Source organism: Nothobranchius furzeri, chromosome 2 (genome assembly GCF_043380555.1).
Source record: "Nothobranchius furzeri strain GRZ-AD chromosome 2, NfurGRZ-RIMD1, whole genome shotgun sequence".
NCBI lineage: Eukaryota > Metazoa > Chordata > Actinopteri > Cyprinodontiformes > Nothobranchiidae > Nothobranchius > Nothobranchius furzeri.
This window is the reverse complement of record NC_091742.1, coordinates 67,226,043-67,242,026: the sequence shown is the minus strand read 5'-3', so window position 1 is coordinate 67,242,026 and position 15,984 is coordinate 67,226,043. Positions and strand designations below refer to the sequence as shown.

The following is a 15,984-nucleotide window of genomic DNA, read 5'->3' as shown; positions in this document are numbered from 1 at the left end:
TCCTCCAAACCAGGGATTAAAGTTTTCCGTTGTGGCGACAGATATCCGTCAGTTGGAATATCACAAAAAAGTTCTGTGAAAATCTCTTATCGCGCTCGCTTGGGTTTAGTAGTGTCTCTCTCTCGCTCGCTCGCGCTCTCCTGTTGCTAATTGAAACACGCACCGGTGTTGTTGAAACGCGTTTCTCCTCCGTTAGCACCGCCCAAGCTGCAAAAACGCACGCGCTCATTGCTCACTCCCACGGTGCGCACAAACACGAACTACGCGCGTGCCAGGCGCTGGGATTCTAACAGAGCCAATTAAGCTCTGATATCACAATGAGAGTTAACGTGATGATCGGAACCAGGACCCAGATTCCCGGTGGGACGATCTGAGGTTGGTGTTTTTAGTCGTCTAGTTGTTTGTTTTTTTAGGGCTGGTGTTCAGTCATGACGCTTTGCTGATCACCTGCTGATGAGAGGATTTCTCCTGTCAGTGGAACAGGTGAGCTGCTGAACAAGCGTTAATTCCTAGAAACACTTTCTATGCCCAGACTGTGGTGACCTGTTAATTATAATTTTATAATTAATATTAAGTGAATGCACTAAACCCACAAATGATAGAAGATAAGATTAAATATTATTAATCATATTACTATCAAATGTAAATAAGTATAACAGATGATTAATAATGAAAAAATGTATATTAATATATTTTATTTTAACCCTTTGATGCATAATGGTCACTACAGTGGAGAGGTACTCAAAATAGTTATTTATTTATTTTTGCTATTAAGCACAGCTGTTGAAAACTTAATTGCATGTGAGCCTCTCCAGTTGGACTTCAGTAAGGCAAGCCACCATATTTCATGTTCAGAATGCACGCTGTCCACTGAGATGAACATGTAATAAAGTATTTGTAAATTAACAAAATGTTACAAAGAATATTTGTTGAAATTTGTTTAATTCACACCTAAAGATGAATGAAAAAAATTGTTTCAAAAATCATGGTTGAAGATCTCATAATTCATGCATCAGAGGGTTAATATTGATCATATTTCATTTCTAAGGTTTGGATGTCTGTGAACATTACAGAATATTCAGACTGGTGTTAAGAACATGATATTATTAATAACAGGTCATGATCTAAAGCTGGTCTGAGGTATAAAACTCTGCCCTGGGCCTAAAGCCCTGCAGATATATTTAGTTTCTATAAACACCAACAACAAATAAATAACATCAGTTGGATTCTATGTGAACAGGTTATTCCAATTTTTTCTGAAACAAGAATACTGACCTTAAAACCAATCAAAACCCGAATGGTAGCTGCATGTAAACAATGTGATCGCATTTTAATCACAATTGTCCATTTTTTGCTAATTTTAAAAATATTTTTGATAATTTTCTAATTTTTTTTTTTATATTTTTACATTTTTTGTTTTTGTGAAGCGCCTCGTGATTTTTATCTTGAGAGGTGCTATAGAAAAGATATTTTCTTCATTTATTCACACACCCTACCACCTGAGTTTGTTTAGGGGTGTGAATCCTACAACTCACGATTCTATTTGATTCTGATTCTCAGGGTGAAGATTCGATTCACAATCAATACTCTTGGTAACAGAGCGTCAATTCCAGGATTAGCTGCTAGTCTCCTGTTAGAAGTCTGCCAGATGTCTAATGTAGTGAGCTGTGAATTTGATGGAGCAGGTTGCTCTGGAAGTCCACCATTCATTGCTAGAATGGTGCATTACGAAAGCCGTAAGCTAAGAAATGTTTGGAAAATGCCTCCTCAAGTAACGAAACTTAAGAGTTTTAAATCGGTTCAGATTCTATATAAATAATCCTGATTTGGACTTGGGCCTCTATTTTTTCTTTTTGCTGGCACCTCTGCTTTGTTGATAGCGGCGACAAAAGCCAGTACGGGGGTGGGGTGTACCGTCCAGAGCCGAGCCCAACTCCACAGCTGCCAGAGCTGCATGTTCAGGTTATTTTCCCTGTTATGTTAGCACACACAGCGCTGCTAGAGCCGATAATAATGGCACTGTAGGTGAGCCCGGGACAGAGAGAGGGAACGTAGTTTAGTAAGGGAGAGAGAGACTCCTCCCACATCGGAGCAGGCTCAGGCTGATTTCTAAAGTTCCGTTTATGCTTCATCAGAGCGAGTGCGGCGTCTCGCACATAAGTTGACTTGAAGGCTCAGCTTCTCTTTTAAAAATGTTTTGAATGTTTCTGATGGCACACGTTAGTTCAGACAAGTTTAACATCCAACAATGGTCAGTTTTAGGTACAGTTTGACCTTTCAACATCTGGTCAAACAGGAGACACAAGGCTGCATGTGTTCCCTTTAAATGAGCCCAGACCCTGATGCTGCAACTCTGACAACAGACAGCGACATGTCAACAATAACTTTCTCCCCCAAGGCCTCCACGTAACAAACATTCCAGCTCGGCTCAGTTGCTAAATTCAAGAATGATTTCCTAAATCAATATGAACTTCTTCCATGACCTTAGAATATAGATAATCATTAAATAAACATTTGTTTATTGCTACTTATAATAATTATATTATAATGAAATGCTTCATTAATCTGTGCTCAGTGATTGAAGTTTGAAATGAGTGTTATGTCTACAATGACTGCATTGTGGTTCCGCAGGTTTAAATGGCAAAGTTCACAACATTTGCACTCGCACCATAACGAGTTAGGTTACATTAAACTCTGACACATAAATAGTCTTTTACCCAGGTTATAGGTGTAGGAGACTATTTTAGTGTTCAGCCTGACCGACCGATTAAAATCAAATAATTTATTGTGTTTTCAGTGAAGGACTTCTTCATTGACAACCATCGAACATGAAACATCAAACTTTCTCACTCACAATGTGACTGACCAGAGATTTAGTTTTTGAGACGTTTGTTTGACACATCTGTTCCATATATTCATACATTAGACTTTTTTGATCCCACAGTGGGGAAACTCACTTGTTACAGCAGCACCAACACTTAGAGGAATAATTTGAAGTCAAATAATGACAAATGTACATGTATGTGCACATAGACAGTAAGTTATTGTTGTAACCTTCAACCTCTAACAACCACAAATAAAAATGAGACTTGGTTTCCAGAACTATGCAGCAATGCTGTAAGGGACACATACATAATATGTAAATCCGGTGTTGCATAATCTAGCTAAAATTATAAGTCAGTTATCTGTTCAAAAGGGGTGGGATATTAAACATCAACATTCATAGAGGTATGTGCCCAACTTTATGTAAAGCTTGTTGAGTGATATTGTTGCACTAGATGAGTTTCCTTGGGGTCAGCTGGCTGCACGTGAGACAGATGAAGGAAAGGCTTATCAGACGTCAGACCTGCTGTGGTTGTGCAGTTTGTAGATGACGACAGAAACTAAAATATGAGCTAAAGATGTTTAGATTTCTATTAGGATTGGGTGTTTCAGCGTAGCGGCTCAGGCTGGACACTGAGGAGGTTTGTGATGTCATGGAGAAGGATGGATAAATGTCCTACTGTAGTAGATTTGTGTTTTTTGTGGCACCTTTATCATTCCGTAGGTCAGAAGTCATTTAAGTTTTTTTGTGACTACAAACTGCCAAACTCACATACAAAGAAACCATTTGGCGCCCCCAGTCCAGCAGCCACTGAACCAGTCTCTCATTAGTGCTTTGATTGAATTTATGATTCTTAAGAGTAGTAATGAAAGTTTATTTCTGCTTATTGTTCTGAAGTTATGAGCCGTGTGACAGCTTTAGTAAACCCAATCATTGACGGGGTTTTACATTCCATCGTTTCACCAAACTCCACGGATGTTAAAGTGCCTTTAGTGTGCTAAAGTGTTTAGTAGAAGAAGCAGTTATTAATGTGGCTCAAAGGTTGTTTTTTTTATCTGTATGCATTTTCTGATCAATAAAATCTGACTTGATCAATACTAAAAAAAACTGTAGTAGATTAAGGGTGGAGTTCTTCTGTTACTGTACAGGCTGAACAATACTCGCTTTTATTTGATTTGTACAGTCAAATGTATTTGTATAATGTTTACCAAGCAGGACTGAACAGTGAGGCAGGCATGTTTGAACACGAGACTGAACTTTAACGATTCCTGCTATTGCACAAAATTGCATACCTACATTTGGAGCACCGTTTTCCTTACCTTGATCTTTTATGGACAGCCCCGTCCTGTTTTAAACCTGGTTGCGTCAGACCTCTTTCATGGATTTTCCATGGAGCCAGTTTTGTCTTCCTGGAGCGTGATTGAAGTCCAGCTCCCCGAGAGCTCAAAGGGCCATCACCGCCAACAATAGACTTGTGATTTCTTTTCTGCCTTGCTTGTTGGGCGTACGTCTTGGTTGCCAGATCCCTCAGCGGGTCCTTGATGCTGGGAGCACACCTGTCACAGTGGATGTTCCCTGAGAGGCCAACTGGAGCAGCTAATCGTATGTGACACCTGCTGCAATAATTCATAGGCTTTCCAGGCGCTCTGAATTTGGTTTCTCAAAACTGCAAAACCACATTCACTACTGGCCAGGGTTTTCCTGCGCCCCTTTATTCGGATCTTGGCAAAACAGCTCTATCAGTATGGTGGCATTTATTTCCAATTATGGCTTGCCACCTTTAATTCCAGGGGAAAGGATCCTGGGCTGGCTCAAAAAGCAGAGAGAAGCTGCATTTGCAGGCTTTTTGCTGCACATTAGGAGCAGTTTTGTTGCCTTGCTAAAGAAAAGGAATTTCTGCATTGTCTAGTGGTTTATGAAGTAATTGCTGAAATCAGTGGTGCCAACGCCATAATGTTTTATTAAAGCTGTTAGCTTGATCTCCTCACAGAGAGACCTTTTAGTGCTCATTTTGGCCTCTGTTTGTGTTTACAGCAGGTTCTCCCCAATGGCCATCGATGGCGTGACCAGTTTGGCCGGCATCAACATCCCGGGACATGCTGGCACCGGCTGGTGCATCTTCGTCTACAACCTAGCTCCGGACGCAGACGAGAGCATCCTCTGGCAGATGTTCGGCCCATTCGGAGCCGTCACTAACGTCAAGGTCATTCGCGACTTCAACACAAACAAGTGCAAAGGATTCGGGTTCGTCACCATGACTAATTACGACGAGGCCGCTGTGGCCATCGCCAGTCTGAACGGATACCGCCTCGGGGACAGAGTTCTCCAAGTCTCATTCAAAACCAACAAAACACACAAAGCCTAAAACCCACTGAGATTGTAGAAAACTCACCAGGAAAGGAAAAGTGGAAGCATAACGTTCTACATTAGTAAACAGCTTTGTAATCGGTATTAGTGTCGAACAATGTGATTTCCTTTAGTTTCTCTTCATTGCTACGCTTTGGATCTTTTCATTCTAGTTTAAAGATAAAAAAAAAGAAATCGTGCAGGTTCTGGTGCCTGCGTCGTCTCCACTGATGGACCACCTATACAGTTACTCTAGGTTTGGGTTTATTTGTTGCACATTACTTTGAAGCAGTAAGTCTTGTACGGTTATGTGTTGTGATTTCCTTTGTATCTGTGTTCTGATTTAGCCATTTGTGTGTTTTAAGCTTTGAGTGGTTTGCAGGTACTTATTTTGAGCTGCTTGTTTTTTTTTTTATTCCGTTGTAATGAGTTGGTAATTGGTTGGCTGCATAACGTTGCTCATTGTAAAATTTAACTGATAAAAAAGAAAAGACAAAAAAAATTCTTAAAGCAGTACCTTGCCAAAGAGCTAAGAACCTCTTTGATGTGGGTTTAAAAAAAGCATCTATTTTTATAAAAACAAAAATTTGGAGAAACTTTTTACTGGACCTGGAGCAAAATATTTTGACTTGGATACTTTGAGAAATATCTTCATATGACACCTTGTGAGCTTTTGAACTTTAAAAATGAAAGTTTGCATCGGTTGACATTTGTGGAGAGATTTATGATGTAAAAGATACCTTTTGAGATCTTTGTATTATCTTTAGATTACAGAATCGGTGCCAGTGCTGGTTTCATTTGTAAATCATCTGTGGGTCCTCCATCTCGGTCGTCCGCTCGACTAGTCACTCGCTTTCTGATTCGATTTGCGAATGGACAACAATAAAAATTTATTTGCAAAAAAAAGTGCATGCTAAATTAAAGCTAGGAGAGATCTTAAACGTGTTCTACAGAGGATGAAAATCAGTTCTTCCTGTAAGGTTCCCTTCAGATGAAGCTCATGGTGTTCTGTGGTGTACCATCAGTATAATTAGGCTGGTTTTGTCTCCACCATTAGGGGTTTTTACATACTTTGTATGAGGGATTGACGACGTGCTGATAACAGCAGACGCATTTAAACAAAAAAAAAAGTCTAAAGAGTTGAACAGGTGACTTCTGAGCTTTGAGCTGTGTAAATAGGCTTTTCTTCTTTTTTACGTTGTGTTAAATCGACTTCTTTTGGTTCTAGTTTAGACCTCATTGGAACGTGTTGATTATACGATTTTCATTTTACAGAGTAAGGTATTTTCTTTTTGGAGAATCTCTGAGTTTTAGTTTCCATCGGTTATGATACTTTATTTGTTGTCCTATGGACTAGCATTACAGTGCATTATATTTGTTGGTTGTTTGGTCTGTAGATAGTCTTGCTTCGTTTAAAAAAAATGGTATTAAACTATAGACATTTTTTTTATAATATATATATAAACATTATAGATATATATATATTTATGTGGTAAAGAATGGATATAAACCACAGTTTGGAACTACTTTACGTTTTTCTTTTTTTTCATACTCGTATATATATATAAATATATACGTAATGCATATAACCGGTCATTAAAATCGTAAAAAGGTGTATATTGCTTTATTCTCTTCGGGGAAGGATTGTGAAGCAGTTGCATTCAACAACATAATTGGTTGTAAAAGTTTGTGGAACCGCATGACGATCGTCTCGGCCAATCGAACGGAGGCAGGCACGTCGGATGCCCCCGGCGAACCACAAAACCTGAACCCACATCCCGCTTTTCAACCAGTTAGTAGTCACGCTTCCCCTGAAACGAGCAGTGTGCTATGCATTCTAGAATTCTTTGCAGCTGCTTTTTATTTATCTATTCCTTCTTTGTGTTACTTGTAAGAGTTAAAACTTTAAGTCGACATGAGTTGTGACACTTGCTGCTGTGGAGTAGGGGGTGGGGGGTGCATTTTTCACATCAGACACATCAGAAAAAGTTTTTTCTTACTTTGTAAACTTCTTAAAAATTATTTGGCGACCTGTGCTGATGGTCCGGCGTGGAAAAACGCGCTCTCTTCAAACCCCTCATTCTCAATCCTTATTGGGATTAATTATTTATTTGAAGTTGTATAGTCCAACTTGGTTCACAGCATTTTTTTGAGAATAGAATTTTTTGTTGACTATTTAAGAGGATGTACATGTTCTTTACTTTGTGTTTGGATACTTTGGATTTTTTCAATGTTCAGTACATCAATAAATAAGTTTGAAGGGCAATCAAGCTCTTGAGGTCTTTTCTATGTGCTGCATGAAACGATGGTTGTATGATATCACACTTGGCTCAGTTCTTTAATCTAAATGCACCCTCTTCTCTAAAACTAATGCTCTCTTGTGCTGGCTTTAAATGAAACCAGGTTTATGGATACAAAGTGCTTAACAGTTTACCTAATTGGTTACCTCAAAAGTTGCTGGCAAAATATCCCAGTTGTAGAAGTAAAATGTCTCGTGCCTTTATTACGTTGATATAAGACCAAATGTGGCTGACCTATGCTGCTGGTGCCATATCAGGGGTTCCTTAGAGCAAGGGTTCCCAACCTGGGGCTCGTTACCCCTGGAGGAGGAGGCGGTCCTCTCATTGCCCCGCTGGCTATGAGAGGACCTCAACAGGTTGGCTGTGGCTTAGGGTCCATGGTCCTCCAATGGCTGCCCCACAAGGCATCCTCAGTATTTTATCTGTGCAGAGGTTACTAAGATTATATTTAAAAATGTAATTTAATCCCAATAACACACCAATAGTAGTAAGAATTATAACTGTTGTCTGTGTAAAGTTTTGATTACTTTAAATTTGCTTATATGGGCAGGAAGTGGTGTTAAGGGAACCCTGGTTTGTCTAGGATTCTGGCAAGGAGGTTATAAAAGAACAAGGGTTGAGAGCCACTGGCTTAACAATGGCTACCATAAAACTCTACGGTTGCCATTTCAATCCCATGCCACATTTCATCTCTTGGGGATTTTTCTAACCAAACAAAGGTTAAAGTTGAGACACTTGATCATTACATGCCATGTGTGTTCATGGAAAACCCAGTCGGGGTCCTGTCTAACCTCTTTAGCTTTGTCCTGTTGGGATCCCTGAATCCATACGAGAGGGGACCTGACATCTATGGCTTCACACAGCATGTGTCCAGGAGTAACGCTGGTGTGACTACAACTTTGACAGGAGTGGTCAACTTGTCACCACCAGAAATGAAACTGTCATAACAAAGAACTCAAGTGTGTCAAGAAACATGAGACACTGCTGATTATGGCACCATTCCATTGATTGGAGGTTAGAGGTTGCTCACTAAGGATGGGCTGAGGGTGGATGACCTTGACCATTCATCGTCCCTGTCTTGGTGTGGTCTGTCTTGCATGACTGGAACCTTCATGGTAAGTACAGGGCGTCTGACATACCCTGGTTCCAACATTGGGCCACTTTTATATCTGAAATCTAATCGTGTCACTCTTTATAGAGCCCTTTAAAGCATTGATGCTTCTACAAAGGATCTGCTGTGCCTGCTGGCCTTCATCTACAGTTTTGACTTGTTCCCATTCTAGACGCTAAAACTCCTTAAAAATTAGACTGAATAACACCTTGTGCTCTAAAGAATCCATATTTCTAAGTAACCCGATAAGATAATTGAATCTCAATTCAGCTGCGGACTTTAAACATGCTGACACCAAGAGCTACTTGAAGGAACACACCTTCTATAGAGTATCGATTCTCTTTGCTCTAATTCATGCTCACTTGAGGCTGGCTGTTAGAAAAGATGAAAGGTCTGCTTTGAAGTGAGCTTCCTCACGGTACAACCCTCCTCACCTGTCGGTCATTTAGGGGGAACTAAGCTTAGTTTCACTAAAACAATGGCTCCGTTTGGCTGCAGGAGATAAGGTTACTTTGCTTTAAAAACTCAGAGCCTATTCAGTGCCTGCTGTTCCATTAGCTGGCATCCTGAAAGCAGATTTTAGTCTTAAGAGTTTTCTGCATTTTAAAGCTTTTAAAAGTTGAGCTTGAATGACACTTGTTTAGTTTATGGAGACTTACAGGAAGCAGATGATGCGAGCAGCTGAGGGACAGCACATTTGGCTCTTATCAGCCTTCAAAGCTCCTCTTCCTTTTTTATTGGCACACATGATGGGAATTTAAGCATCTCAGAGCTATATGCTGATTGCTCCCTGCTGGTGAAAATGGGATTAGGTTGAGTAGTCGATGACCATCACGGATTAGCAGCTGTAAACTGATGTCACATCCTTTTAGGTTATTTGACAGGAAGCATTTAGCACGTTTCCTGCAGTTGAGTTAAATTCATCAAGTGTTTTGACAAATGTTTAAAAAGACTTCCTCAATTACGAAGGGGTTTGTAATTAGGGAGAATTAAAAGTTCACCATTTAACGGGATTCATTTGAAAACCTGAATTTTACAAGATTGTCAACCTTTTAATTCACAATAAAGTCTGAGCTGACATATTTTATTTGTGTTTTAACTGTGATCCCAGTTAATACATCCCAAAATTCTCATTTTGTAGGAACTACTTCAGTATGGAAGCTTCTTGATGTCACCCAGGTAAAAATAGGTAAAACGTTTGACCACATTATTTAAATTTAATGCATTTTCATGTTATAGAAAGTTTTTCCACGAGACCATTATAACTAATTTAGGTATTAAAATGTTTAAGGAAAATTGGGCAGTTTGGGCTTGTTTTTAGCACCCCCTCGTGTCCGTTTGTAGGAACAAAAGCAAACTATCTTCTTGCTGTGCGTTTGTCTATTAAACACCTTAATCTAACAGCTGAAGATGTCTGCCCAGCCTTTATTAGTGTCTACAGGAGTGGTTCATCACTAAATTAAAAACAGCTGTGTTCATGATCTAAAACATGCAGGAACCAGACTGCAGCACCAGGTATGTCAGCCAAACTTTTTTTTTAAGTCCCAACAAGGTGTCACCCAGGTAAATCATCGTGATAATGGCACACTGCCAGTCTGAAGTTGCAAGTGGAATAATCCGGTCACAGGGGGTGATGGGGGGGCTGGGTGACCTTTCATTACCCTGTAAAGGGTTATTTTAGCAAATACTCGCTCAAGAAAATTAGTATCATTTTATTAACATTACCTAGTGCATTATTAAGCATTAATGAACTATTAAAATATTGACAACTATATTATGTAATGCATTACTAAGCAGGTAACCCCCTGCATATTTGTCCTAACCTTAAGGACACTTCATAGTTAAAATCGGTAACGTTCAAAAAGGGGCCCTTTGTTTCGTAATGTCTAATAATGCACTAAGTAATATTCATAAAGGGACCCTTATTGTAAAGTGTTACGTATTTGTTTACAAACTGTTTTAAAAAATCTAATATTGTGGTACTAATACTACAAAAACAAACACTTTGACAGTACTCTAGGGCTGGGCGATATGGACCAAAACCTCAAATCTGTTTTTGCTGAATTCCAATATATATATATATATATATATATATATATATATATATATATATATATATATATTTCGCCTTTTAACTAATTACAAGATGACTCACTTCAAGCTGCCTTTAGAAATTATATACATAAATCAGATTAAAGCATACAAATATATCGATTCTTGTCTAGCTTTAACCTTAGTGTCTATTCTCTACCAGTCTGAGCTTTAGGAACACTGGTACAGCTGTCAATACACACACACACACACACACACACACACACTTGAGAGCTAGAGGTGTATCAAATGTCCCACAGGCACTTTTTATTTATATATTTATAATTAATGTAAAATTATTAAAATTTCATCTAGAGGTGGTCCATATTGTATATTTCTTGTCCAGAGAAAAATAAAGATCTATCATGTGAAACAAAATCTATGATGATGTAATTGCATCTGCTGAAGGTCACATGGGTCATGCACCGTGTAGTTATTAGTTATCAGGGCAAACATGGCTGGAATCTAACAGTATTGGCTCATATCAGCGATTATACTGTAATGAATCAGAGTCTCTGGTTGCTCTTTTATGAGTATTATTTTTTACTGTCGCCGTAACCCACGCCTTACAAACTCTTAACTTTTTCAAAAGAATCGCTCGTAACGGAGTATTTACTAGCATAGCAAACCAGAGCGGAAAAAACTGGAACAGCATTTCTCACTCGTTGAGCTCGCCTTCAAAATAAAACATTAACCCTATGATTTACTAGTCAAACCAAACCATTTACAGTACGCTTGAGATCATTTGGCCACTCCGGCTATCTGTAGATGTTTCCTGATTACACAGGGGAGGGAGGAGTTTGGCTTGTCTCCGCACAGGCTGGATGGGAAAACAGAATTCCGTTGGTGTTGAATGTCCCCAAACAATTAAAAACCAGGATGCCCAGAGGCTCTCAGATTGAGCAAACTTGTGAGAATACACGTAATAACCGCTTAGAGATGGAGCAACTTGTCGCCAGCATAGCGGCTAATTGCTAGCATAGCAGTTTGACCAGTTATATTGATATAAAGTCATCTTGTATCTTGTTTAAAAGTTATATCGATATTTTAAAAATATCGATATATCGCCCAGCCCTACAATATTCTTAAATTGATTTTGTTTTTCCTGGGGTAGTGAAAAATTGGATGTGTAAGAGCATTCACAGTCTAGTCATTTCTATAGGATTAATTTTAAAACCAAATATACTGATCAGTTTAAAATAAGCTTCTATGTGAGTTGATTTGTTTAAGGACAAAGTGCATCATTTCACATTTTTTATTTGAATATTTTTGATTGTTTGTCTTCTCTAAAACAAACAGCAGGAAAAAAATCTTCTGTTGGACCTACTTATCACCTAAGTTTGTTTTTGCTTCCTTTACTGATGCCTTTATTAGGTCAACATTGTCCTTAAAATTTGACTTCTGATGGATTCATCCATTATCTGAACCACTTTATCTTCAGTAGTGTCATGGGGATGGAGGTCTCCACAGAGACAAACTACCATACACACACACACACACACACACACACACACACACACACACACACACACACACACACACACCTATAGGAATGATTTAAAGTCTTTGAACAACCTGGCATACATGTTTTTGGTGTGTGGGAGGAAACCATACAACTCAGAGAAAACCCATGCATGAAAGAGGGGAAAATGCCAGCGCCATGCAGAAAAGTAGGATTCAAACCGGCAAACTTCTTGCAACTAACTGCACCACCATGCAACCCTGAGAATGAGTCAGAATTCCTAATTTAATCATCTGATACCTGGAGCTCCAAACCATGACACACCCACCCCCGTGCTTTAAAGCTGAGAAAGTTCTAAGTCACCATGTATTCTGTTAAAATGATCAGTGGGTTTCCCCCTAAAAGTGAGGGATCTGTGGTGATAAACATTGTTTTTAGATCCAGATCTAAAGACTTAAGTAAAAGCTTAACCCTCACACTTCTGTCCAAAGTGAACAGGTGTGATGGTGGAACAAAGGAAGCGTTTAAGTAGTTTGCCTCTCAACCCTAAAGTGTGATGTTTATCGTATGAGTAATTCCCGCTCCTTAAACTCGCCCAGCTTTTTTCTCGCCGTGGGGACTGAGGTCAACCCCCTCACTGAGAGTAATTAGTCTGAGGTGAAAATGCTCCATTTTGATGGAGCTGTTAGTTGTGTTTATGAGGCTATAAAAAACCCTCCTTATCCTGTTTGTCCTTGATGTACGCTGTAAAGTTTCGACCTGCAGCTCCCACATGGCCGACGCGTGAAGACGTGTGTGGGCATTGTGTCCTCTGTACGTTTTCTGGGTCTGCTTTAGTGCAGCAGTGAAACCTTTCGTAGTGTAACACGACGAGGATAAATAAAAGATGTTTAGTACATTTTTGTCCAGAGCTGCTGGTGTCAGCAAGTAGCACATAAACACATCTGCATTTGGTGACTGCTTGGGTGATTTATGATCCAGCAGTTTCTGCTGTGCTCATTTATAATGTGGACCTACTCTGCTGTGCAGAACCTCCAGCGTCATAAAGGTCTTCATCATTTTCTGCAGTGGGTGTTAAGAGCTGGTGGTCACGCACATATAAAGACGATAATGGAAAATGTTAATGATGCCCTACAGAAGTCCCTCTAAGGTTTATTTTTCAGTCATCTCTATCAGATTAAGATGTAAGATTCTTTTTTCTTTACGCTTTTCTTTCCAACTCTGGTGTTTCTGCAGTCAGTGATACCAGCCTCCTTTGGGTTACTTCCTACGATGGAAGGTGTTGTTCCAAATGCTTGTTCCTGTTCTTATTGGCTGTAATTAGGTTAATTATAGTGATTACACCATGTTTCTGTATCCACACAACACTCTTGTGATGAATCTTTGCAATGCCATCCACTTATTAAATGAAGTCTTTTAAATTCACCTACTTACCTTTACAGTGGTTGGTTGGGAAACAAACATGAAGTGAAGCATAAATATTAGTTTCATCATGTCTACATCTTGAGAATGACTCTCCATTGGGTCGAAGCACCCAGCTTCAGTCACTGCTGAAGCTGGACGAAGATCTGGCATTTAGTTACCCCGGTAACGTGAACTACCTGTTACACTTCCGTTTGTAGGGTTTCTTCTCCAGCAGGACCACACACTTCCTGTTCGTATAGATTCTTACCTTGTGAATTTATTGGAATAATTCAGAATGTAAAGTTTCTTTCATGATGGTAGACCATCCTGAGATGCAGCACAATGGTGCCAAACCATGATGCTGCCACCAATGAGTTACATAACCCTGATAGGATATTTAAGGATTAAGAGTCCGTCTGTCTCTAGAAACAATACTTGTTTAATTCATCCATCTGTAGTCACAAGGGCAACAGGTAGAAGAAGGAAGCCTCGACATCCCACAAGATAAAAGCGGCAGCAGCCACAGAGTCATACTCTGAATTGAGTGTGTCGCTAAACTCGAGTTAAATCATCTTTGTCTAGGGGTTGGTTGGTGCGCTTTCTGTCAGCTGCAAACAGATTATTGAGCAGTAAAAATCTTGATTTCTGGGTTTCAAAATCGATAAATGGCGGGTAAAGTCAGCGCTGAGTAAGGAGTTTTTTCTACTTGCTGGAGGCTGGTGAGGGAACGGCTAAAGATGGTAAGACTCAAAGCATGGATGCTAATGACTGTAAACAGAAAAAGGGCAGGACATCAAGTGACACACTAACCAAATCAATCTGGGGTTTGTAGTCTTTGCGCCAAATGAGCCGGCGGCCCGGTTTTATATATTTTTAACTCATTCACTGCCAATGACAACTAAAGTCGTCATTTGCATTTTTTTTACTGTGTGGGCATTGGAACAAGCCCCCGCACCGTGGGAACAAACATCTCAGTTCTAAAGCCGATCCAGTGTTGCCAACTGTTTTTGACTGAAGCTGAAGTTCCCCCCAAAAGTCGCTAGATGTCGCCAGATGACGTCATGTGCTAATTTACATATTGATTATGTCATTACGCCTCATTGGCGTTCATTTTCCCCATAGCATAACTTGGACCTCCTGCTCTCCTCATTCTCACAGCCATTTTCCTAAAAAGCAGTTTTTTTTACACCTCATAGTTTCTCAACTTCTCCGTTGTGTATTCTCTCCATCGTGATAATAACGGTGCGCTGAACAAAAGGGAGCGGGTGTCTCATAGTATAACCATCCCTGTGTCACTGAAGAAAATTCAGATGAGCCACAGAGCTGCGTGTGTAAATGGGACGGTAGTTGAAACTCCCGTTGACTTTATTTGCCAAATGCAGGAAAAGCCAAAGTGTCTGATGGCTGCAGAACCAGAGATCGCAGTTTGACGCCTGCGCCGTCTCTAGTAGAAGCATGAGCCTGCAGCAGCAGCAGACGTCGGCGGTCTCCAGCTCTGCAACTGTACCTTTGTCTCCGGCGAATCAGCCCGGCCGAAAACGGTTTATGATTGGTCAGTCCTTGTGCACATGTGCAGATTATCGTTCTCTTTCCTTACTCCCGGAAGAACGGCTCAGAGTGCAAACGGTTTCTTTGTTGCTAATCTGTAGGGAATATCTACACCACATATGTCAGAGTCAAGGCCCGCGGAGCATTTTTATGTGGCCCGCGAGATAAATATCAAAAATATATTAAAACTGGCCCGCTGGCCGATTTTAACGCAAAGACTTCAACTCCCATGATGCTTTGCGGCATCAGTGCGGAGCCGACGAAGCCCCCTCCTTTGTGTTTTTTCAGCGCCTGCTGCCGGTCTCTGCAGCTCCGCTGTCTCGGACAAACTACACTCCTCTCACTCAGCTGTTTTCTGACGTTGAAGCCCAGAAACGGAGATTCTAGCCGCTCAGTAATGTGTTTACGACTGAGAGAAAAAGTGTTCCAACTAACTTCCAGACAGAGCTGATATAACTCCAGCGAGCAGCAACACGCTCAAACCAGCATGACTCTGTGGCTGCTGTAGTTGTTTCCTCCCTGACACACAACAACGCGGTCAAGCTGCTCAGACATGTTCAGCAGCACAAACCTATGTGAGCACCTGTTGTCATCTAATGTTGTCATTATCATGATGAAGATGAACAAAACAACAGGAGTCTCCTCCTCAGCTCAGATCAACCCCATGATGCAGGTATCTGGCTGGAACAGGTGAGCATCACAGTAAACCAGTGGAACAAACTGAGCTTTAAATATGTTGGTTTTATGCTCTTTTTCTGCTTCAAAACATGAAAGTTAACAGGTGAGATGTTGCATTTTCATTTAAGATAAAATTATATTTTTATGTTGTTGTTGGCCCGTGAGAAAAGATTTTACCTACAGTAAACAGGAAGTGGAAAGGCTGCAGATAGATGAATAG

The 15,984-nt window shown here is 40.1% G+C and overlaps 1 protein-coding gene across 5 annotated transcripts in view; it reads left to right on the top strand.

The window, feature by feature from the left end:
- The window catches only part of elavl2 (ELAV like neuron-specific RNA binding protein 2), a 58,670-nt gene extending 53,345 nt beyond the window's left edge, over positions 1-5,325 (top strand). For all 5 annotated transcript variants that reach the window (XM_015946968.3, XM_054747823.2, XM_015946966.3 and 2 more), the window contains exon 8: positions 4,859-5,325. In XM_015946968.3, the coding sequence (XP_015802454.1) occupies positions 4,859-5,189 (331 nt within the window). In that variant the 3' untranslated portion in view covers positions 5,190-5,325. The remainder of the gene's footprint in view (positions 1-4,858) is intronic.
- The last annotated feature ends 10,659 nt before the right edge of the window (positions 5,326-15,984 follow it).